Consider the following 24,921-nt stretch of genomic DNA (forward strand, 5'->3'; position numbering starts at 1 on the left):
CCCCTCATCCCGCCCATGAGCGCGGCTGAGCCTTGTTCTGATTTTTCCCCTCATTACAGCTCATCTGTGAGGGGAAACGTCCCGTAACGCGTCCGTTAGTGACCGCGCCGAGAGGGAAGCGCTTGTCCCGGCACCCGCGCGGCCTCCGCCCGGGAAAACCGGCGTTTTCCAGGGAGAAGGCGAGGGGCAGCGCTGCCCTGCCTCGGCACTAGGGGCTGCTCTGGGTTTACTTTTACCAACCACTGAATTTGGTCAGGATTTGGTCAAGTTAACTTGTTTCCTTACAGGTTTCCTCCAATTAACTTGAAGGTACTTAAACGTTGTTCATTTACTGTTGGTTTTACCAAAGACGTTTTAATGATCTCACCATGAAGCTGTAGAAATAAAAGAAATGGTAATAAAACCAAAACTGTTTCACATCCTAAGAGGCAGAAGTTGTGGAAACACAAGCATTTGGGAATCTCTTTAAATTGGTGAAGGCTGAGGCCATCTTCAGTATGCCAAGAACCACCAAACAGACAGAAAATGAGACACAAAAACTATCCCGCCCAAAAAACCTGACTTGAATAATCATGTTCCACATCGACTGACAGATGCTCAAAGCTTTAGGATACAAATTTCAGCTCAGGGTTTTCAGGAGCAGTTTGACCCCAGCAGCACCTGTCTGAACACAATTGCTTTTGAGGAACAAATTCAATAGGCTAAAAATTACCTACTTTTCCCTGCAGCAAACAAATCTTATGTTACTTTTTTATAACTCAGTAGCATAATCTAATTTACTTTTTCTCATCACCCAGCTATTAAAAACAAACTCGAGGCATTCAATCAGAAACCTTAAAGAGAGAACCATACCCGGGATGTTAGATCATATTTTCCATCCAAGTAATACATCAGTATCTTGAATTATTTAAATCTTAACTCTGAGGCAAACACATTAGTAAAAAAATAATCACATTTAAAGCATTTATTTTGAAAAATAAAATACAAAAAGATCATTGAATTGTAATTGTACATGTAAATTACCAACTTTTTAAATAAAAGTTATTTAACAATTTCCACATGTGAAGAAAACAAACAACTGTTCCACCAAAAAAAAAAAAAATCTTTTAGGACAAGCACAGACCACTCTTGAAAACTTCATACATTTAAAACCAACCTGCTACAGGACAAAAAACAAAAAAAATCTTTGAAGATGGAGTTTTGGAATTAAGACAGAACAGTGATTTTGGAGACAGGAATTGCTTTGCATTTTTTAAAACCTTAAAAAAATAGTTGTGCGAATGGAATACAGTTCTACATTAACATCGGTGATTTTTTTTTTGTTTTTAAACAGGTTTTCACGCGCTCACAACAGCAAAATTTTGATCAAAAAGAATATGAAAGAAACGGGGGAGAAAATTCTGAAAAAAGCAAGCCATGAGCAGTACACCTCACTGATGGCAGTGGGACAGTCCGTGTGAGATCAGTTCCATTGAAAAGGCAGCAATCTTTTCTAAAGAAAAAGAAAAATAAAGTTATGTTTGAGCTTTCAATGTCATACTCTATTTTTATCCCTGACAACATTTTGTAATTACAAATAACGCATAATTAAGTGTAATCACTGTCAGCTCAGTAGGTGAAAAGTCACTGTCAAGATTAACCGCAGCCACTAAAAATTTCCCTGTAAGGAACGTGGCTGCTTTTTCAATCGTTTATAATTAGAGTTACTTCTTGGAGTATATTTACATGTAAAAAAAAAAATAATCTGAATTTGCATTTACATTCAAAGCACTTGTGAAAGTGGGCTGGATTTACAGACTGGAAGTGTCTCTTTCATTACAATGTACCAGCTTTAGATAGAAATATCGTCATTTAAAATACATTTTTCAAAGACATAAGTGGCAACATGAAGTAGGTGTTTCAGCATTTTAACACTGACTACATGAGAAGATTATGTTTTCCCTATTGATTTCAGGATGAAGGTCTGCAATTCATCTTTGGAAAGCTTTTACATCCATTATTTCTTATTGGTGTGATGCTTTTGGCTGTATTTATGGCTATAAAGGGAGTTATATTTATGGCCACATATAAATATCTATACTGGGTCTATTTGTGGGGCATGTTGCTTTTGGCTATATTTAAACTCGATGCATTTTGCTATCTTTTGTTGTCAAATTAGAACATTTGATAACAGGGTTGACAAGTAAAAATCCTGGATTAATACAGTAAATCTTGAACCATTCGTTTGTTGACTAGTCTGGAATTTACCAAGTTCCCTGCTCAATCTTGCCATTGTTAAATTCAACAATTCCAATACAGTTTATTGAAAATACCCACTATGGGACATATAAAAGCAAATTATACAAATAAGCTCATCTTTAGCAGTTTCCTCTATCTAGAGAGGGCAATTGATTTTAAAAAGGAAGAAAAATATTAAGAGTCATCTTTAAAGTTTCACTGTTCTGTTAACATGGGGACCTGAATCTGTTGTACAAGTATGCCACAGTGCTAAAAGACACACAGATGCTAAAATGAACAAGGAATGCTTGCTGAAGAATGCCTGGGTGAATAGTGCTACAGTTTTCTGTACCCCTTTCAAAGTCAAGCTCTAAAATAGAGCTGACAATCCAATACTGCAAATTGTGATGAGCGTGTAGAACTGCATCGTGATTCTTGCAGCACAGGATCTATGCTTCTGTAGCTCTCACCACTAGGACTTACCTCAATGTGATTTTTACAGATTCTGAATCAAGATCCATATCTTCATATTTTTTCTTACCCAGAATGATACATGGAGTTACACCAGTTAATAAATAAATAAATCAACTTAACTAAATCAAAAGGAGCAAATGAGCAGGACTACGTGATCTTTTATTACCTTCTGTGCAAGAAATATCCATTGTATCTTCTATTCCATAGGTTCAGTCTGTCAAGTAAATAATTAAAATGGAATTAGCTATTTTATATTACAGGAAAAAATACCATTATCATCACCAATGTTTGCTCTCAAAACCATCTAGCTGTTTGGTTACATTACATGAATTTTATCTTTAGTATAATTACTAAAGCAGAACACTGTCCAAATCAATTTCAACTCCAGTGTCAGTGTTTATGGTCTAAGCAATATTCTCTTACTATTTCAGAAAGCTTAGTTTTACTTTACTTTGGATAAAACTGCTCAGAGTTAGGTAAGTACTGTAATCATTCCAAGCTAACTGTATATAGTTCCACCTCCTGAAATTTAGGAGATTCCCATTTTCAAACTTCCCTGTCATATGGATTGAAAGAGAACATTTGCTAGAAATAGTGGATCAAGTTCTTTTGATGTATCACAAGATAACTGGGAAAAAACCAATGGATTTAACTAATGGATACTGTAGGCAGATCAAGGATCATTTATTTTGCTAGCACACTATCTATATGCAGCGTGCTAAATTTTAATGATAGCTTATCTCCCTGCATTTTCCAGAAATCCTTATCAGCAATATTTAATCTCCTTCTGTTCTGACACACCCTATGCTTGCAGCCGTATACGCTGCAACTTTTATCTGTAAGGTTGCAGAAAATCTTGAAATAACCACAATAATTGCATTTGAAAGCATTAGTAATAACTACAGCACACTTTCTCAATACAATTTGCTGACAATAACTTTTAAGCAGCACACATTTAAATCGTTGTCTTGCCGTTAAGCTGCATAGACATTTTGGCCAGCAGTTGAGAGTGAACGATGCTGTGAGCAACAGCACATTTAGCTGCGCGGTGCCAGGTTCTTAATGGTTTTCTATTAGCTGAGCACAACTTGCAAAGCATGAGCACTAACTGTTCAAAGGGTGAGAGCAGGCAAACATCCAGTAAAAGAGCAAAGCCCACAGTAGAGATCACACAAAGATTTGTCAGAAAGATTTGGTGTTCACAGCAAAAAAGTTATATTCTGAAAACATGAAACAGACACTACAGCTATTCGACTTTACTGATCCATGTTCATTTTATCTTGCCACGGGACCTCCTTTCTACTGTCTTCTTTGGCTGGAACAAAAGAAACCAATTTTCCTTTTTAATCAATTCATTTTCATTTGAATGAATGGAGTAAATCAAAATGCTCTGTTTGCACGTGGTAGATTCTCCTGTGTATTCTTCAATCTCTGTATCTTACAAAAGTCATAATCAAAGAGTCTTTTCCTAATACTGGGGATACAAAGTCAAGAAAGCTTGTGCTCATTAGTCTTTTTTTTTTCTTTTAGAAGTAAAGACATAGAAATTTTACTTCTGATAGTCTACTTACACTTTCATTCTAAATAAACTTCTGTACTGTATGTATCATTAAGGATGGGAAATTCAGTAGAAATATAAAGTAAAGACAGCAGAGATACACAATTCTGGAGGCAGAATGCCCTTAAAAATGCTTTCTCTCCCAGTTCTGCAACACTATATTCCTGTATATGCGGGAGGAATTGAAAAACAACCAAGTATTTTTCTACTTAACTTTACTTGAACACACCACGAGACAGTAACAGTGATGACCCACTTCCTGATTTTTCTATCAAAGCACGACGTAGAGAGCACTTTAGATGGCATTTAGACATTTACCATCAATTATACAGCTTACAAAAAACTGGTATTTCTATGAGCCTAGCTGAGCAGCTCTTACCCAAGAAAACAAAATTAATTGCTACATGTTCTGCTTATTTCATATAAAATATTTCAGCAAGAAAATGCAAATATTTTTGTAATTTCTCTGATAAGGAGCAAATAATTTAATTCACCTTCATCTAGATCATCTCCTCTAATTTTCTGTGGCTAGATTAGCAGAGCTCAAATCTGCAAGGCTATAGGAGGGAGACTTAATATCACTATACACTGGAGAGGAAAAAAAAGGGTGGGGGAAACAAAACACATACACAAAGAAACCCTTCAAGCTACTGAAACATAGCACTGGAACAGGCAGCACCATGAAACAGGCCCATCCTCTCTGCTCTGTCACCTTCGGGAGACACAGAAGAGCTGCCCAGCAGCAAGGGATGCCATCTTCCAAACTGAACTCCTATGTTTGTCAGCAGCTAGTGGTTACAGCCCAAAACCTTTCCATCATGTCTATACCCCACACATTCACATCGCTGGGGGGAAGCTATCAAGAGAATCTGCAGTTTAAGAAAGCTCCAGGATAAAGATTTTGCTTTTTCAACTGCTATAACGGTTATAGATCTCTTAGGTAGCTGATGACAATTAACAGCATTTGAAGGGTACCACCTTATGAATTCTCAGTGAAATCTGAAGCTCAATAGCTCACTTGATTTAATCAAGTCAAAACACCATTACTACCCCTGGCTGAACTGTTCGTTTGTTTTTAAAAATTATCTCATTTATCTCTAGTCTCTATACTGTACTTGCTTTAAACCTTTCTACATAAAAGAGTCAAACTTTCCTCACGTTTCACAGCAGCCTTCAGTCAGCTCAGGTTTACAGACACCACACTATTAAGAGTTACGCATGCACTTGAGAGGGTTGGAACTCCTGAGTGTAAGAGCAGGAGTACTGGAGGTTCGATCCCATGGACAATCTCTAGTCACCTATTCTCTTATGACCAAACAGAAAATCAAATTTATGAAGTGGTTTATAAACACTGGTTGTATACTAACTTGCCTCTACACCCGCAAAAAGGAAACTAATCCAATACTGTACCTGTGGCACGTCTTTAAGAAAGTCAGGAAGCTGAAATTCACCTTTATAGACCTGGAAAAACAAAAAAAAACCCAGTGTATTACTCAAAGCTAGCATTTACTAGTGTTGAAATACTAAAGAGCTTGTTAAAGGGAGGTGGGGGGAAGATCCTTCTGAGTTATTACTGTCCAGTAATGCTAAATCAGATCTACCTAAATTGAGCACAACCTGTTTGTAAAAGTTTGAGGTAGTTCTACAGGCTTATGGGCAGTCCTAGCCTTCCTCTGTACTCAACACTCTGGCCTTGTTTGCATCAAAATGGTAAGACTATATAACTCGTATTACATTTCAAGCTTGCTTGAATTATGAATCATTCATTCATTCATTAAGTCCTATATAATTAATTTGCTACACTTTTAGGAAAAGATTTTTAATAGGATGATTAAATAAACCAGGATTAAGCTGCTACAATACATACTTTTTTGAAGTTTATATATAACAAATCCATTGCTTCGCATTTTAGCATCTTCAATAAATTAAGTTCCCTTTGGGCTTAATTACAATTTACAATTAAAACAGTTTCCATTTAAAGTTTTCCAAAAGAGCTACCTGCCATGGTCTCACAGACTGTGTCAGAACTGATACACCAGTCAGGCAACAAACAACATTCAGTTCTCAAATGTTTATGTTTTACAGTTTAGAAACTCAACAGATGTAACATTTTCTGATGTAGCATAGTATGTGTCATGTATAAAATACGTATCATTCATGCAAGCAGAAGTATCACACTTGGAACATCTTACCAATCCCACCTTACTATGCTGTCAAACAAAAGTTCTGTTAGTTTTCATATCATTTATGGAGACAGTGCAACTACAATCAAAGTCTGGAAGTCCTAATAACTTAGCTTTCAATGCTGTGAAAATGGTCAACACTTAAGGATTGTCAGCATCTCTTTTTACCCTACTTTACACATATATATCCTTTACTCTACATATCTAGCTGGTATAATTTTCAGGTAACAAGAAAGCTTATATATTTGCTTTAATCCATAAAGATACACAGATGCCATTAGAACAGGTACAGATATACTACTAGGAATTTTCCCCAAGTACACCATGTCAGACCTTGAGTCACTTAGCAAGGTACTGCGTGAGATCAGACACGTAACTCCTTCCCACACAGGCTGTAACCACACATCTAAAATCCCCAGCTCCTGGAGGGAGAACACAGGGTTGGGTAAGGATTAATTTTTTTCATTATTTTCATACCATTTAGTAATTAATTTGCTTTTCATCTACAGAAATGTAAAAAAAAAAATATATATTTGTGTGTGTGTGTGTATATATATATATATATATATAGATCAGTGGGTTAATCCTTTCCTATTTGGACTAGATGATTGTTGTAAGTCTTTTCCAACTGGAATAGTCTATCCTGTTCTATACTAATAGACATATAGATTTAGTAGTTTCACATACGAATACAGAAGAGTTCCACTTACTAGTAGAGCTGTGGCAAAGTCACAGCCAGGAACTCTGATGATTATGAATTTCTACAACAACTGTAGCTTCGTTACCAACCTGACTTCATGAGAGTTTGCCATTACCAAATTTCCAATTTTTTAGAGATAATATTACTCCTGAAACAACTGTGTTTCGAGAAAGAGCAAGCAATAAATATTCTCAAACATACCAACAGCCACATCAAACAAGTGTTTCCACTATCTGACCAATTAGGAAATTAATTGGCAACGTATTGTCTTCTCTCTAGAGGATACTTCTTAAAAGCTGCTTGTTTCTGAGATTAAACTGAAATATATTAAAAAAAAAGGGGGGGGGGGGGGGGGGGTGAGGGGAGGGGAAGTATTCTGTATTATTAGTTTGGTGTTTTTGGCAAAAATAAATATACTTGAAGAGATTTATCATCCTTTCTACTGAACCACAAAGACCAAACACCCTAATGTCACGAGTTCTTTGTAGTCTTGTGTAGCTGTAATCATATAAAAATCAAAAGCCACAAACCCGCTTAGAAAAATTCTATAAAGCCATAAAATGGAAATGGGGCTACTCAAAGTTGCACTCCCTGGTTTGCAAATTGCGTCAAAGGAAGAAGATTCAGGAAGTCAAGGCATGCTTATTAACAATATCCATTTTCTCTGCTTTCCTGTGAATAGATGACCAGAATATAAAGACGTACTCATTTTGTCAATACACTGCAGTGGCCCAGGACTGCAGCTGAGTCAGCTCAGAATTTCCTGTCCGTAAGACGCCTCACCCCACAACAGGCCTGCAGCGTTAAACCGTATGACTCATGTGGAACAGACTTTGGAGCTGGCAGTTCTCATCACTCTTTATCACTAAACATATCCAAACAACAAGGCTTCACTAAGTCCTAACAGGAGAGTAGGAATTATTATACACATACATTGCAGAATTCTGTTCCTTCCGATATTCCATGTTTTAGATAAAATAGAAAGCCTGATTCAAAGTGATAGGCACAGCTCTCATTTATATTCAGCCAGAGGGTACTGTCTTTCCCATGGAAACCTTAATGAAAGCCACACCAGTCAAAAATTCAGCATGTGGCTTACTGGAACTTAGATATACTATAAATATTTATGAATTAAGGAGGGTATTTCATATTTTCAGCTTTTAACCAAGCCATTAAAATGCAGGCTGTGTTCTAGAGAGCAGAAATGGAAGTTACAAATCGACAATATCACATCAAAAAAATGCTACAGAACAACCTAGGCAAGGTTCATAAGAAAAAACAGTATCTTTTATTAGACTAGCACTGATGTTGGAAGAAATAGACAGGCCTTTCTTCACCTTTTCTGGCAAATCACTGCAGTCAGTATCTGGGAATACTTAAAAAATAAAAAATCAGTTAATACTGCTGATGATGGTACATTGTGACTGATTCAGAACAAGAGTGACCGAAACCACATTTGTCTCTCTGGAAGCCTCCTTCTTTCCTTCTCCTGCAATGATGACTTGGTCTATTTTTTATATTACATATCTATATATATGTCTGCTCTAAGAACCTTACCATTGCAATGACCTTCGTAGGAACACCATTTTCTCCTAATAAGCATCAATAGTGGATAGTCAAGGATATTAATCCATCAGCAACATTAAGAAAAATAGTGACACTAATGTCATAGCCTGGAAAGATAAGAAAACGTTTCAGGAGCATTTGATATTATATTCACACTAAATATCACAAATTACACACCACCATTTACAAAGTCAAATCTAACCAATGACAGGCCCAAGAAAATTAGGTTTAACGCACAAATGTGTGTAATTTTGGTTTGGAACCGACATTATCTAGAATACTGGTTTTGTCAAGATTGAGACTGCATGGCAGCTGGTTTAAAGTAGTTCCAAAACCAGTAAGTGGTCTCTTTTGAATCAAAACCTAGGGATCAACTGCAATCCAGAAATTCTAAAAACAATGGCTCCATCTGCAGCCAAAGAAATTAAAGATATTTCAGATTCACAATTATTTTCTGACCAATTTCTAAGTCTAAAACACATTAGTCAGAGAGTGGCAGCAGAGAGGCTGAAGCGGGACACTGGAATGATTTCCAGTCTAAGCAAGAATTCAGTAAAACTGAGCAGAAATGGTGTTTACCATTTCTAAGGGAATTATTTTGCAAGTCCAAATGGATTTCCAAAGGCAGCGGGTGGGGGGGACAATTGGAAGTCTGTGTCAGTTTGTTGTTCAGTGTTGGCAGTATTCAAGCTGTTCTATTAAAAAGAAAAACAAAACACATTCTTATAGCCAAACTGAATGCATATTATTCTCAAAAAGACATCAGAAAACAAGTTGCAAATCCAGTTGTCTGAGAAAACCCTTATAAATACACAAGGAGAGCTTGAGAACAGAAGCATAAATCAGACATGTAACCTGTAAGTCATCTTTATAGAAGATTAAAAGAAAATTAAAGCACTCCTTTCACTCCTTTTCACCCATTTTCAAGCTTGGTTTAGAAAGAGTCACATTATATTTGGTCAGTTCCAATACACAGAAATAATGGGTCTTTTTGTCTAAAAGTTAGCCTGCAACTGCGCGTACTTGGGTTTTGTAGATTTACAAAGCATCAAAGTGGCAGAGTACAAGGCTATTGATGTTTAATTGTGAAAAAAAAGAAAAGCAAAGCAGGGGAGAGGCTGATAAAACCAGATCAGAGCCCCTTTCTAGAAAAAAATCCTCTACCTTTACTACACAGTACATGGAGGTACCCTCACCTTGCTCTTTCAGACTTCCCTTAACTTTTAAGACAGCTTACAAGGCTTACACAGTTCTTCACCTCTGTGTTGGAACTGCCAAGAAATGGGACATCCGAGATGTAAATATTTACCCAGTAGGAACAACAGAGAGCAAGATTTTAGACAGGCCTATAAATGTCTGCCAAAATGCAGCTTGCAACCATACGTAATTTTGTATTTTGTTTGCTAGTAACTCTGTACACTGCATACACTAATCATATACACAGAGTTGGCTTTAAAAAGAAATACCAGCACCTCTGGAGAAAAGCAATGCAGCTGGGAATCCACATGCTGGAAGAAACACCCACTAAAGAGGGTATGAAACAACTTAAAAGGACACTGAGAAAGACTGTGCTGTCGGTGGTCACAACACAGATGAAATAAAAACCCCAATTTTTGTTTTAAATATCAGAGAAAACACCCACAAATCCAAATGCCTTTATGTTTAACTTATGTTAACCAGCACAAAGAGAGATGCATGGCCTTTTTTCTAAGCTAGTTGAGCAGCCTGTCATTACAGCACACCTCCACAGTTACACATCTTTGAAAGCACACGTAATTATTCTCATGCATTAGCATAAATATACTTTGCACCCTTTATCATAGATCGTCTCAACTCTTAACAGCGGGAGACATTTCCTCACAATTTAAAACAGGCACGAAACAGGAGTTAATAGAACTCTGTTTTTTCCTCTAGATACTACTGCAGAAAATACCATCAATAGAACATAAAAACAGATCTGGAGAACAGGATTCAGATGTGATTAGAACCACCCACGTGTATTTAAACAGTCATGATGAAAACCATCGCTTTTTCTGTAGAGTTCTGTACACTTCCGTCTCTCATTCTCTCTAGGGCAAGGAACCTAACTTCATGAAGAAGTTAAAAGAAATGACTGGAATACCGTATTCCAAGCATACAAATTTATTTAGTGGGAAGTATGTGCCAAAGAAAATCTGATGTAATACATTACAGATGTGAAAGGAAACCACTTAGCCAAGCGTAACTTAACAATAAGGCAGTTTCTACTGGGCATAAGTCAGAGTCTTGCAGTTGTGAGCTGCTCTCCACTCTGGGTGTGTTGTGTTGAACTGCTGACGTACACTTTTACACAAACTCACAATATTGATAAGGACATATCAGACACTCTTCTAACGTGGAGTGATTCTACTTTTGTAATTCAGCATATAATGGTTGGGCTACCAGTTCAGACAGCTTATTTATTTGCATTTTCTGCATCATTTGTAGATGAAAACTCCTTTTAGTTAGAGGATGTTATTTTCCTTTATGTTCAGGATGTAGAATTTGTTAAAACTGTAGGAAGGGGAAAAAGTAATAAGTTATGTATTTATAAGGAAGGGACCTTTGCCATCATTCTAATAAAATGAACAGATCAGCAACAGACTTAGAAGAAAAACACCAGATAGCACAATTCTGCAGTCACTGAATAACTGAAGGTTGCCTCTTGACGAGGTCACAGGCAGACACGTGCTGAATAATGCAACACTATTCAGACCTTGTTCTCTCTGCTCTGCATTCCTTAAGCGAGACAAGATAAACTGTCATAAAAGATAATATTGTCAGGTCTAACATAAAACAGATAAACAAAAAGTTAATGGCTTTGTTATTGAAAACATCAGGAAAATCTGTTATACTCATGTCAGATTTGTACTCTACCAGTGCAGATACTCTCAGAGGTGTCTTATTTTGTAACACCATGTAGCACCTGGACACCAGTTTAAGAAAAGATGAAGTTAGCTTCATGCTTTGTTAATTCATAAAACAAAACTGGAATTAAAATGACAAAAGTACAAACACTGGTTGCATCTTATTTTTATGCTGTATTACAAGAGCACAGAAAACCAACCCAAGCATTTTGGTGTCCTAAGCAGGTAACATTACAGCAAAAAATCCAAAGTTAGCAGAGAGCATTGTTTTCCTTCCATCACCTATAAGCACTTAGAAATTCTAATTCAAGCACTGTACTTTAGCTGTTGAGAATAATGATTTTGTTTCCAGACTGAAGAAAATAAAATATTTAACCTGTACATATGCAAGTCACCAGCAGGGGGACAGAAAAGGAGGAAAAACAGGAACAGGACTTGGCTGCTTAGAAAGCTTGGGGGAAGCTAGTATTTTGCACCAAATGAGCTATTCGTTTCCATTTTCCTCCAGTAGTAGCCCTTTTTTTTAGGCACCCTTACACTATTGGTTCTTACCTTCAGGACTAAGAGCAGCAGCTTTGAAATTGCTGAACAGTATTTTCACTGTTGAGTATAAGTCTAATTTGTAGTCTTTTTTGCAAGGAGTGATGGATTTTGCTCAGTGCAGTTGGCGCAGTGTAGTATCAATGCAGTTCTATAAGCAGCATTTAAGCACGTTTTAAAACAGACACCATGGAGTTTAAAGTTTAGAATCTTTTTAAATTATCTTCTACAACTAGGCAACACACAGACTTCTAGCCATAAAATTCTGAAGTGTCCGCATTCAGAAGAGGCTTTTGAGCTATGAGTGTGTGTTGAATCCTGACCAATTTTCAGTATTTTCATTCCACTTTTCTTTATGATTTTGTATGTGCAGCATAAAAATGCTTTGAATCATACAAAACAAGAACTCTCTGTAACAACAAGAACTTGTTTGTTTTTTAACGTATCTGATAGCAATGCACTAGATGACACAGTGTTGTTCCATCTTTAGGTGGAGCCAGAAGCTCCTTTGCCAGTAATTTCACTGGTGTTGGGCTTCCACCCTGTTGTTGGAACTTGACAGTTTAAGCCAGCATTACATAACCCCCCCAAAACTGAACAACTCCCTGCCTCAAACCCATACCAAAAAAAAGAGAAAGAGAGGAAAAAAAACCACACCACATCAGTCCTCCCCCTTTATTATTGTTTTCTGTTTGCCAGAAGGAGGCAACTTCATCTGAAGTGCTAGCTCACACCATTTTAAGTGGACTAAAAAACCATGACAGTATCAGATAATTCAACATTACTTCAAATTAGTTGCTCTAAGGGGTTACTATACTAACACAATACAGGTCAGCTTTAAAATTCTAAATTTTATCTGTTTTCAATGAATAAAATTCAAGTTCTGTGCTCAGTTTAAAGTTCTTGGAGACCACAAATATAAATATAATAGAAGAGCTTCCAAACACAAAGCGAAGCAAGAAACTGTCATATAAAAGATTTATACATATTCTTGCTATGTACTGAAGAGTAACTTTGGAAAGATTTTATTTGGATGGCTCCAACAATATACCTAGTACAAAACTCTATGAAAGACTATCCCAGGTGAAGAAATTTACAAACAGAGCAAGAACAAAAGAAGTGCTACAGTAATCTACAAATTCACCAGCTAAGAGTATGCAATAACACACTTAACTCATCAAGTGCCAGTTCCTAAATGCTGGAAAAATCTAGATCAGTGTGTGTGTGTGTGTAAATATATATATGTGTATATATATATATTTTTTTTTTTTTTTTTTTTTTAAATAAATGCTCTCTTCTCCAAACTGTGGTAGCATGAAACAAGTTATCATATGTTCACAGAAGAGAAGGGGAAACCCACAGGGCAGCATATGCTATCCCTGATGGGCAAAACTGCTAACACATCACAGTTTCCTCTCTCTCTCTCTCTTCCCCACCACCCTCACTTTCTCCAAACACCTTGAAGTGTTTTGAAATATCTGTCTCCCATCTTAAAAAAAATAATAAAAATAATTTAAAAAAAAAAAGCTGTGGGGAAAAGAAAACAAAGCATTTTTCAGAAATGAGCCAGCTCCACTGATCACCAAACAGAATATTAGTTGTTTCAAAACTTACTTGATTGAAGGCCAAGCTCAGTGGCCAGTGTTCTGGCAATTTACCATACAAGATACACGATGGTCTGGAAGCCTGGCACTTCTAGAGAGCGGGATGAGCCTGCGGAATTAGGCCACTTAAGAAGCAAACTGGCCTGGGAATTGGGAAGCCTTAAATCTTGAAACCCTAGGAAATCAGGACATCGATGTTTCCACAGTCACAAAGACAGAGAACCCAACGGTCTGAGCAGGGATTCGGCAAGAACCAGCTGGGAGGAAACAAAGCAAAGTGACTGGGGGGGAATTCGAGCCGTCCAAATGCAAAACTGGAACGCTGATTTGAGCCATAGTTTTAAATGGCTCCTTGGGGTACACGACATTTTGAAAGCCTCATGTTTCTCCACTTTCAAAAGGAATATTGTTAAGTTTTAAAGGTTAGCCATTTTTATTCCTTTTGCTTTTTTGGATTTCAGTCTTAATTCAGGACATCTCCCTCATTTTTATCCATACAAACCATATATGCAAAAGTAATTCTGATAAAGGACAAGTGACTAGGAAAATATATACTGGGTGCTACAAACAATAACAAAATTAAAATGCCATCTTGGGCTGTAAGTAAAACTCTTAAATTAAAATATCAGTCAATATTAACAAGTGTTCCATATGCTTGCAATATTTAGATCAGTAACCTCCACTTTTTTACGACCGTTTTTAACATTAGTGAACAAACTAATTATGCTTCAAAGCAAGCTTGTGAAAAAGCTGTAATACACTTTAGCCTTCTAAATTAGGCTTTAATTTTTAAAGGTATGCTTGTGGCTTTGTTTACTACCTGAGTTTCTCTCTTGCCTTTTGAACTGAAACAGATCTCAAGAAGCCACTCAATAGTAAGTGACTGAAATCCATACAATTTTTACAGCTCAGACCGAGCTTGCCATGCACAGGTGGAGGCCTCAGAAAGGTCACCATATTGTAAGAATTTATTTAAATTGTATCAGTAAGAGATAACCAACTGTAAATTACTGCACTGCAATACAAATTTGGATCTGAGTCAATGTTTTATAGTATGTACAAGTAGGTGCATAAGTATTTATTTTTTAAAGGGGTTGAATTGAGTGCAGAAAAGTTAGTTTGTTTGTGAGCCTTTTAAAGGAGTAAGTACCAGGAAACCTATTAAATGCTAAGCACTACTCCTTATCAGAAAATGTGAGTTATCTTTTCCATGCTGAGCTAAGAACTATTAAAATAGTTAACCTGCCATCCTTTAATACACTGATCAATTGTTTAATAAAAGTTTCCCAGGGAGGGCTTCTAAAAAGAAATAATGCAAAAATAATGCAAAAATAATGCAAGTCTCTAAAAAGAGACTTCACAAAAAGATTTGTTTTTTCATTAGTATTCTAGCCCATCAGCATACCAACCAGTTGGTTTTGGTTTTTTGGTGGGGTTTTTTTGTTTTGTTTTAATATTGGAAGGACAGTGAAAGACAGTCTGTTTACATTTTCCAATTGTTACTTTGCTGCAGCAGCAAAAAGTCGCCTTCTTTTAATAAAGTCTACATTCTCAAAAGAACAGAAGTAAAGAGTTAATTATTCTTATTTCAAACAATGGTAATGAGCTTTTCAATGGATACCTCCAGGGATAAACAGCTGTATAGTCTAACTACTCAAATTCTAACAACAGTAAATTCAGACTGAAATCCTTAAGTTTAGGTTAATCAGTACCAGACCTTCCTCCATCTTTTGTTTGTTCTACAAAGGACAGCAAAGAATTGGGAAAATCTGCCATTTTAATAATTTTAGGCCATTTTCCATAGGTCACTTTTCAAATTCTACCAAGTATCTGGGGTGTAATTTTGTGACAGAGCTTCTGCCAACCCTCATGTATAAAAAGCTGAGCTCATGAATCAAGTTTGATGCCCAGGCAAGAAAGCTAGTTTATTCCACTACTAACTAGTTCCCCAACTATCTGGACAATTCTCAAGAGGTTCAGCTACATACACCAAAGAACACAGCTCAAGCCTGGGGTTGGGGTAAAAGACGACAAACAAAATTGAAGACAAGCAGCAGGGAGTCAGACTTTAAGTGCTCAAGATCCCACAGAATTCTTCCTTCTTCTCCCCATGGCAAGGCAAACACATTGCTAAGTATCAAAAGGTATTAGAAACAGACTTAAAAAAAAAAACCCAAACAAAAAACCCCAAAACACAAGACCTCTGCTCTGTAACTCACATCCATTCGGTCAATAATTAAACACACAAAAATGCCTTACCCTCCTTGTGTTTTCCACAACTTTTTGATCTGGCTTTCCATAATTTGGTGGATTGGCATAGGGATCATAGCCCAGTTTTGCTAGCATGGGTGCAATCACTGGCATATCTTGCAGGACATCAGCAGGTATCTTCCCAACCCACTTTGACAATGCTTCCACATTGACTGGCTTGATTACTTGGTCAGTAGATCTTTCAACTCTGTGGAGAGAGAAAGAAAGGCTGTATTTTGCACTCCAACCAATACTTTTTTCTTCACTAGCATTAAATCTTTTAGCTTGTTTTGTTGGGTTTTTTCCTTCTTCTTTCTCTCTCAAAATTTCATGTTTCTACAGAGCTGAAGGGAAGTGAAGTTTTACTACATCAGGCTAAAATAAGAATAACTAGTACAACATTCATGCCTGCTTTTTGGTTTAGGCTTTCACACAGAATGTGCCAAAGCAAGTTTTTTACATAAAGACAGCAGTTAAAGCCAAAAAGCTTCTAAGTGAAAAGTATGCACACACCTACATATAAAGCTGGTTTCCCACATTTGCTGTTTCACTGTCTTAAATGCTCTTAAAAGCTGTATTCTAAGTTAAAATCCAAGTGCCATTTATCCTTGGACTGCAGCTAAGCTTTTTTTTTTTTCTTTTAAATGAGACCTATGGAAATGACAGAAAGACACAGGCTGCAATAATATTTTTCGTAACCATTCCTTTTACTGATCAAGTGTTTGGTTATTACACAGTTCTTAAAGAGAAGTATATAATCATTACAGTCATATGTACAATATTTAGTTGTTAATCAATCCCAAAGTCACTTCCATTCTTGCACCCTAGCTTTTGCTGATTTCTTTTTAAAGGAAGAAAACTCTGGCATCATTTTGTTTTTCCATGTTTCTTTTAGATTAGAAGACATACAACTTCTTCACTGTGTTTACTTCTGAAACAAGCCAGCAGGACTCACAACAGGCTGAGTAATTTAAAACTCTCCAAACTTTCTTCTGAACTCAGAAAAAAAGGGCACATGCATTTTGGATGTCAAAGTTCATCTTTCTTTTAAGGCATATTAAAAATCAGATCTGAATATACAAGAAGCCTAAAGGAATATTTACATCTGCATTGGAAGTCATACCATAAGGTATGCCACTGTATCAATAGTTCCTGGCTGGCTGGCTATACCTGCCCGAAAGCTGACGCTGAGCATGCAGCCGTCACATCCACTTCAGCTATCATCCTTCCCAGGCCTTATTTACATCGTAAAGAATTTTGATCTCAAAAAGCTCCACCAGCCAGAAGATGAAATTGTTATACTTGAAAGTAACAGGACAAAGTATAACACCAGTACCTCATCTACACGAGATAAAGAATGAGAATACTGAGATTCAAATGAATTCTCAAGCACCTAATTCTTCAGTTACACAGTAAGCAAAATATGAGAAAACATCTTCTGAGAAAAATAGTCACGATAATTTCTGAGACCAGAAGCTTAAGCTAAAGTCAAATTGCTCTTGACACTGACATCAGTTTACAAGAGGAACAAGTTTGATTAGTTATCTAATTAACCTCATGAGTCCAAGAGACTGAAGTATTGTTGTACACTAGACAAACATTAAATCAATAGCAAGAGGCATCCCATTCAGATCCACCCTGTACTGTGCCATGAAAGCCTTAAATTACAAGCTATCCATGCCTGTGTGCCAGCCATTAACTCTATTTGATCTTGACACCAGTCTTTACCTTGTTACTCTGTTTTACTTGTCATCATAGCTAGAATTCTCCCAGGACAGAGGAAGGAAGTTAAGTCATACAATGCTGGAAGGTCAGTAACTTAAGTACTTCAAATACAATCAACAAAGAACAAACCAGACAGGGAAATGGTCACCCATGGGGAAACTGTCTTGGCAAGCTGGGCCTTCATGGATTGCTGCAAAAGGAGTTTAATGGAAGTTGATGAGTAAGCACCTGACAAACAAAAAAAACTGTAAGACAACCACCAGAATTTCCAGTCTTACTCTCTTCATCCATTTTCAGTAGCTCAAGCAGAAGACAGGAACTCGGAATGGGATTTTGGGACCAGGGAGTTGCAGCAGTTTCAGCCTTCCTGAAGGCTATTGGCCCGAGATCACAAGTCTGCACAGTAAATTAAGTAGTCTGGGCACTGCCTTTTTGATCCTTCTAATTAGAAGATGAGCATCTGACTTCACATCAAATTAGCAAGAAAATAGCTGTTAATAGGCAAGTTTCAGCAGTTCAAAGTTGCAAAGCAGAAGAGAAAGCACAAGAGTCAGGAGTCTGTAGAACCATGGTAAGTGGAACACTCCAGTTCAGAAAAAATTATTGCTAGATGTTTGGGAAGGGTAAGATTTATGATCCTCTCCCACTCAGACAAAGCCAGCCATGCTCAAAATCCCTTCATCAAAACTGTAGATTTATTTGCCCATTTAAAATAAGGGTGACACTGTGAGAACCAGGTAATGGGTTTGACTAACAGCTTATTGGAACCCCAAAACAATGGGTGCTATACATCAATTTAGGACCTAAATTAGTACACAGATGAATATCTCATCCTGAACTAAAAGCACATTTAAAGTGTGTATGTTTTGCCCCAGTGTCATTTTAGTCTTTAGTAACAATAAGCTCAGCATGAAACATTTCCTGGTGATTAATAACTGGCAAGAGATAAGCAGAGAACTACATTTAGCTGTTCTGAGGCACTGATTCAAAAATATACCATACCACAGAAGTGTTTAAATCCTTTTCTATCCTTTCAGTTAAGCTGGGAAGAAAAGTAAAACACAATTTGTGTGGATTCTTCAGACCAAAGAACATCTGGGGAATACAGGGAAAGATAGAGGGGATAGGAGGGAAAACACACACAAAAAAACAAATGGAGCAAAACAAGGAACCATACCAAGTCTTGGCAAATTTAATTACATATGCATACGGCAAATGCCACCTGGTCAGTGCTTCCAGGTTCCACTGCAAAACCACAGGAACAGTTTCAGCTTTGAAAGCAGCTGGTAGCATGAAAACACAGGACTAAGCCGAAATACTTCTACATCTGTACTAGAATCAAGTCAAAGGTATGAATTAAAAATAGTATATTCTGAAGTAATTTTGCCCAGACAGCTCTTTTCATAATAAGCCTAATAAAAGTTGCTATAAAAGGGTTGACATTTTTTTGCATCAGTGGTCACCACAGCTGTTTTCAGTTAGGAGGCTAATGCCAGAGCTATATTAACAATACTAGTTATAGCATGTAGTCCAGCCATAATACATTCCTTCAACAGCCACGTTGGCAATTACTTCAAACCACAGAAGATTTCCCGCTACTACAAATTCTGTGACACGCATCCTTAAAACCCTTGCAGTGTTTCTTCTTGCAGCTGGATAAAAACCAAAACAAAGGACAGAAATACTAAGTAAAATAGAACAACCGTGAGGCTAGGGCTGCATGAGCAACAGAAAATCAGGGATTACAAAGCAAATGCAGGAGAAGAGAATAAGGCAGCCAACAGTTTCCTCAAATTAAGCAGCCAGGGGAACATATGGAGTCAGAATCTTAAATACAGACTGTTTAATATCTAATATTGCTATTAACAGACTATTGCATAAGAGTTTCTGAGTCTGGAATAAGAGAAAAATGAAGTCAGCTTGCTGCCTAAAGAATTCTGCAAGCCACTGGGTGGCTAGCTCATCTCTGGAAGAGAAACAGCCTATACACGCAATTTAACTCTATATACAATTGAAAAGAAAACACCTTACACTGCCCTAGAGCCTCATTCATCTGATACAGATTTCATTTGACACAGTTGATTTTGATTTCTGATGAGTTAAAAATATATTTGTAAACATCCACTTTCTGTAACTGGGCAATAACATCATTATAAAAATCTTTTAACAACACTGTGATCTCTTTCTCAAAGTGTTTTCTAATATTTCAAGACAACAGACTCTTGTTACATTTCTTTTCAAAAACCTTCCAACAGTTAAAACACATCCAGGCATCTAATGTTGGACCTGACTTGAGCAAGCGTCATGCCTCTGAAGGGGATACTGAGCCTGCCTTAAAGGTGAGTGGAAGATGACCGAGGCAGGTTTCTTTGCTCATTTTAAGTCTTTACACAATATCACCACATTTGCAGATTATAATCTTTGCTCATTCTTGGACTTCAGAGGTTTTCTACTCTACCCAATACTTTGCAGACAACTAGTGAACTAATTTTATCTGTATCTTCATACTCTCCCTACTATGCTACAGAGGCTAGGCCTGTCTTGTGGTGTCTTTTAAATGAACATCACATTTCAATACAGATTATTTGATATTTGTGATATCCTCCTCTTGCCAGTAAAAACTGTAATACAATTTGAGTGTTCTGATTTTAACATACTATTGCAAAACAGCCTGAAACACTTGGTACCAGGCATGGGGTAAATTAAAGCTCTGTGAGAAGACAAGTGTTGTAATAGACAGCAGTGTTTTGAATGTCCTTAGGTTTTTTCTGAAGTGATCTTCAGCCCTGTCCCTTTGGTTAGTCAGGTAGGAAAAAGCTGCTGGTCAGAATATGGAGCTTCACTGCTCCAGACTCTGTTGTTTCAGCTGAAGAAGACAGTATTCACTCTGCAACGCAAAGAGCACTCTCCTGTAGAACAACATGGGTTAGAACCTGACCCAGAACTTCACAGCCATGCACACCTGAAGCCATAAAGAGTTTTGCTGCAGCTGAGAATGAGCCAAATGCAACTTGATAGAAGGAAAATTAAGTCTAATGCAAGGTATATTTTGTTCAGCTGTCAAAATTCGATAAGCTGTCTGTGGCAGACTCTAATTGTTTTGGGCAGTTACCTCCTGCTCTGGGCAAGGACCCCCTATGCAGGCAGCCGTCCCTGTCCACAGCACTCCATTGCACACGAGAGGGCAGTGAGGAGCTGGGGATGCTCAAAGCAGGAGGTTTTGACTGGGAAAAGGAAATAAAATTGGGGAGTCTCAAGCTCCCCTTGCACAATTTCAATTAGTATCATATAAATACACAAAACAGACATCCAAGTTAGAGAATTTCATATTCATTGTTTTTTCTGCAGCCCTCAAAAGACTGAGTCACTGAAATCATTATCAAATCATAAAGGTCTCTTGCAACTGAAAAACAAATCTCGACAAATATTTCAAGAGTAGTTGATTAGATAAACACCACAGACATAACACTGATAAACCATTCTTTTCCCACTATTACCAAAGCCTTCTAGAATAATAAAATACTTTCACATATCTCATGACTGATAATAAAAGCATAAAGCATTCAGTGAACAGATTGAATTGAGGGTCACAAGAATATTTCTATATTTGTTCGTCTTAAATTTGAAAGTTTTCTTAAAAAATAATAATGAAGCCACATCTTACTTTCAACACTCAATTTTCTTAGCTTTTCTTTCCCTTTTTTTTTTTTTTTTTGAACAAGCATTCTCAACTCCTCACATCCCACTCCACCAGATTTAGCAAGAAAAATCACTTGAAACCATATGAATTCAGTAAGGTACCGAGTTTTATAGTACAGAGGTCCATTAATTTTTAAAAACGCTAATCTGGAAGTAGCAAGATACTAATATTTTACTAGAAATGGTATTACACAGTTATTTTTACAGGACACTTAACAGAACTTGGCATCTGTCTATTTATATCAGTAAAAGTGAGTTTACTCCCCCCTCAGCTGCCACTGTGAAGCAGTAACACGACAGAGGTGACTACAGAGACATTCACACACAGATACAGTGCGCAGAGCCACACAACAGTCCAGTGCTCCAGTCCAACACTATCAGAGAGCTGCAATCTGCTAACGAACAATACCACAAAAAAAAGCTGAAGTTGAGATGCCCTCTTGACAGCTCTGCAAACACAGTGGTGGCGGCTGTGTTTCTTCCATGGGAATGGTGATGCAAAACCTCCAGATTGTAAATTTATAACCATTACCTGAGTTTTAAGTTATCTTTGTACCCACTAATAACTCTGTGATTTGCTTTAAATCATATTCCCCTACAATATATTAGAAAATCCATACAGTCACATCCCTAGGAGTTAAACAAACAAAATTCCCTGATTTTTATTTCTCAAAAGTGTAGTTTTAAAAAAAATGAAAGCACTCTGTATTCAGCAGTCTGACATGTCTCTACTCAGCCCGCGTTGCTTGCTGTGCAGGGTGTCTCTGTTACTCAGAAGCACTTGGCCAGTGATGAATACTCAAAAAACAGAAGCCCAAGAATTTAACTGGGCTCATCTTGCTGCTGGAATAAGGTGTTTTAGTCAGTATTTTAGAAACTTAAACAAGACAATTTGGTAGATGTATCTGTCATAGAAAGAAAAAAAGGAAGCAGAGAGATTCAAATACTCACACCTTTACCCCCCATAAAGACTGGACAGCTCCCATATCTCTCAAGCTCTGCTGCAAATAACGGCCAAGAAACCAAAAACAGCAGTTTAAGTGGGAAATTAACTAGCTTTCCCCCCCCCCCTTTCTCAATACCTATCTAGGTTTTCTAAGCAGAGCTGGATGTTGGTTTCTGGAAGTGGCTAAGTCAGGTGCACAGATGGCGTGATGGAATACAGAGAGATTTGCTTACAAGGTTAATTTTATTCAAAATACTTGTCCTTGTAGGAGCACATGCCAACAGAAAAGCACGCCAATTCTGCTTTCTATTTTGTTGGAACAGCTTCTCAAGTTTCCTGGAAGAGTATGTTCTTGGCAAATATAACTCGAAGGCCATTCTTGCACTGACAATACTTAAGTTCCTGAAATCAAACAGGTGATCTTGCTAGGATGAGAAACACCAGTCTAGATAAAACAGTCTAGCTTTATTTTGGAGCACAGTGAAAAGCAAAGCTATATTGGAAGAAAGGCTGATACTAGGCATCCAAATAGAAGTTAGAGTGACCATTAATTAAAAGTTCATTCATACACTCCATACACGTATGTTAGTGGGACAACTTTTTAGCGAGATTGAGATTGCAAATTGTTAGTTAACAATCATTCCTACTTTCCAGACAATTTGCATCATAAATCAGCTTCTTGAGACATCATTAGCTACTTAAAAACTGAAACCAAGTTATGACTAGTTTTTAATATGCAAAACATGCTATTTTACCTCTTAGAACAACAGAAGGTAAAGGAGGAATGCTCATACTCACTTTGAAAGAGAAACACCCCCTGCTTTGCCAATCATTTCTTCATGGTGCAGCACTGCTTGGTTCCATGGGATGCGAAGAAACTTTAAGAGAGTTCTCATCCATCTTTCAGGATGCAATACAAGTTGTTCGTAATGTACCAGCATACATCTTTCAAAACCAACCTCCATACACTGGTTATACATAGTTTCTATAGCACGATTCCACTTGGTCAAGCAGTCCCTGTAGCTGTTAAGGTCAAACCCAGCTATTGTGACTTTTCTAGATATCATGGAATGCACAGATGCACGACCATCCCGTACCATTAGAAGAAATTTGGCATTGGGGAAAATTCTAGCAAGATAAGTTAAGGATTTTAAAGCAAAAGGATCTTTGTTACACAAATATGGAGCAGGCTCTCCATGTTTCACAATGATTTCCAATAAAAATGCTTGCATGGCTGAGTCCAGAACCTCATCTGTGACTCCAGCTTCATCCAGTCGGATCTTCTCTTTGCTTGATCTCGCCCACATCTGCTTAACTGCCAGAATTCGCGGGATCACCCTTGTCTCCTCCCCGCATCGAATATCCGGATGGGCATCAAGCATGGCACGCATTAAGGTAGTGCCACTTCGAGGTACTCCTCCAATAAATATTAAAGGCATGTCTTTGTTGTAAGCAAAGGTTTTGTTTGCGTTTACATCTGAAGCAGTTCTTATTGTGCTTCTCACACTGTCCATCCTCACAGGCTGGCTGCGTTCTTCTATTCGATGGTGACACTCCATAGCGTGTTGGCCCAAATAAAACACTGTCACTGAGCTGATCACCAGACATGCCAATAGCAAGTTCTGTTTGAGTTTTCCAACCATTTTGATAAAGACTGTCACTTCAAAATAAAGAGAGACCTTCTATTTCAAATTATCTTCTAGTTCACATGCCATGGGAATCCTAATCCAAAATAAATTAAGGTCTGGCAAGGAGGGAAAAAAAATAATAATAAAAATAAATTAGAACTTTGTTACTACTACAATAAATCAACAACAGAAATACCTGACAGCATTCAATAAAGCTATTATCTCCCAGTGATGCGTTAAGACCGGTAAATGCAAAGTCTAAACACAATCATCCCATAATAAAAAGCTTTTTTGTTTACCCATAGAAGCAACACAAAACATAAGATCCATAACTACCATTACTATTTACACAGAAGTTCTCTGGTACATTTTAAAAACGTATTTGAAAGAATTCTACCACTGGATAGCTACTGTTAAACTTTACAGTCAAAGGCATCATTTATATAGGAATTTACACATTAAACAAGTAATTATTAAGAAACCAATCTTTACTTAAAGTTTTACAGCAAAAAAAGACCAAAAAAATGACCTGAGTCAAGAGTCATTTAGATAAAACAAAGAAATGAGACACCCTCCACAAACCCCATTAGAAATCACTGAAGAATTTAAGTAATGCTCATAGATGGCAACAGCATCCTGCTCATTGCCACATGTTCACGTAACTACGTTATCTCCTGTTTTGCTTGAAACGCTCCATTTTCTTCACAGGATACGAGATGATAGTAAAAGATGTTTCACAGCTGCATATCGACACTGACAGTGGCCAATTTCACCAAGGCCTTTAAGCAATGAAGAAAAATAGTTTGCAGCAAGTAAGGGAACCTTCAATTTTTACTTTGAAGGAAGCTTTGATTAAAGAAGTGTACAGACAAACACAACCAGGATTAAAGTTGGCTAAGATCAAAACTAAGATCACTCTTGATTTAAATAAGAACAACAATAACAG

General features: G+C 37.2%; 1 protein-coding gene across 2 annotated transcripts; it reads right to left on the bottom strand.

Annotated features, from left to right (window-relative positions):
- Positions 1 to 952: 952 nt before the first annotated feature.
- On the bottom strand, positions 953 to 24,090 carry TPST1 (tyrosylprotein sulfotransferase 1). 2 transcript variants are annotated; one of them, XM_010178479.1, is made up of 5 exons: positions 23,146 to 24,084; positions 15,987 to 16,185; positions 5,660 to 5,710; positions 2,858 to 2,905; positions 953 to 1,487 (listed from the first exon to the last, which is right to left on the bottom strand). In XM_010178479.1, the coding sequence occupies exons 1-4, from the start codon at positions 23,988 to 23,990 to the stop codon at positions 2,888 to 2,890; spliced, it is 1,113 nt and encodes a 370-aa protein (XP_010176781.1). In that variant the 5' UTR covers positions 23,991 to 24,084; the 3' UTR covers positions 953 to 1,487; positions 2,858 to 2,887. The 2 variants fall into 2 exon arrangements, with proteins under 2 accessions (XP_010176781.1, XP_010176789.1); XM_010178487.1 differs by having other exon boundaries at positions 1,324 to 1,492; positions 23,146 to 24,090.
- Positions 24,091 to 24,921: the final 831 nt, after the last annotated feature.

This window comes from Antrostomus carolinensis, unplaced genomic scaffold (genome assembly GCF_000700745.2).
Source record: "Antrostomus carolinensis isolate BGI_N321 unplaced genomic scaffold, ASM70074v2 scaffold41590, whole genome shotgun sequence".
NCBI lineage: Eukaryota > Metazoa > Chordata > Aves > Caprimulgiformes > Caprimulgidae > Antrostomus > Antrostomus carolinensis.

Coding starts and splice junctions, on each gene's coding strand:
- TPST1 (XM_010178479.1), bottom strand. CDS start 23,990: ATGGTTGGAAAACTCAAACAGAACTTGCTATTGGCATGTCTGGTGATC. Junction 16,186..23,145: donor GGGGGTGTTTCTCTTTCAAA/GTGAGTATGAGC, acceptor CTCTCTCCACAG/AGTTGAAAGATCTACTGACC. Junction 5,711..15,986: donor TTGTGGAAAACACAAGGAGG/GTAAGGCATTTT, acceptor TTGTTTTTCCAG/GTCTATAAAGGTGAATTTCA.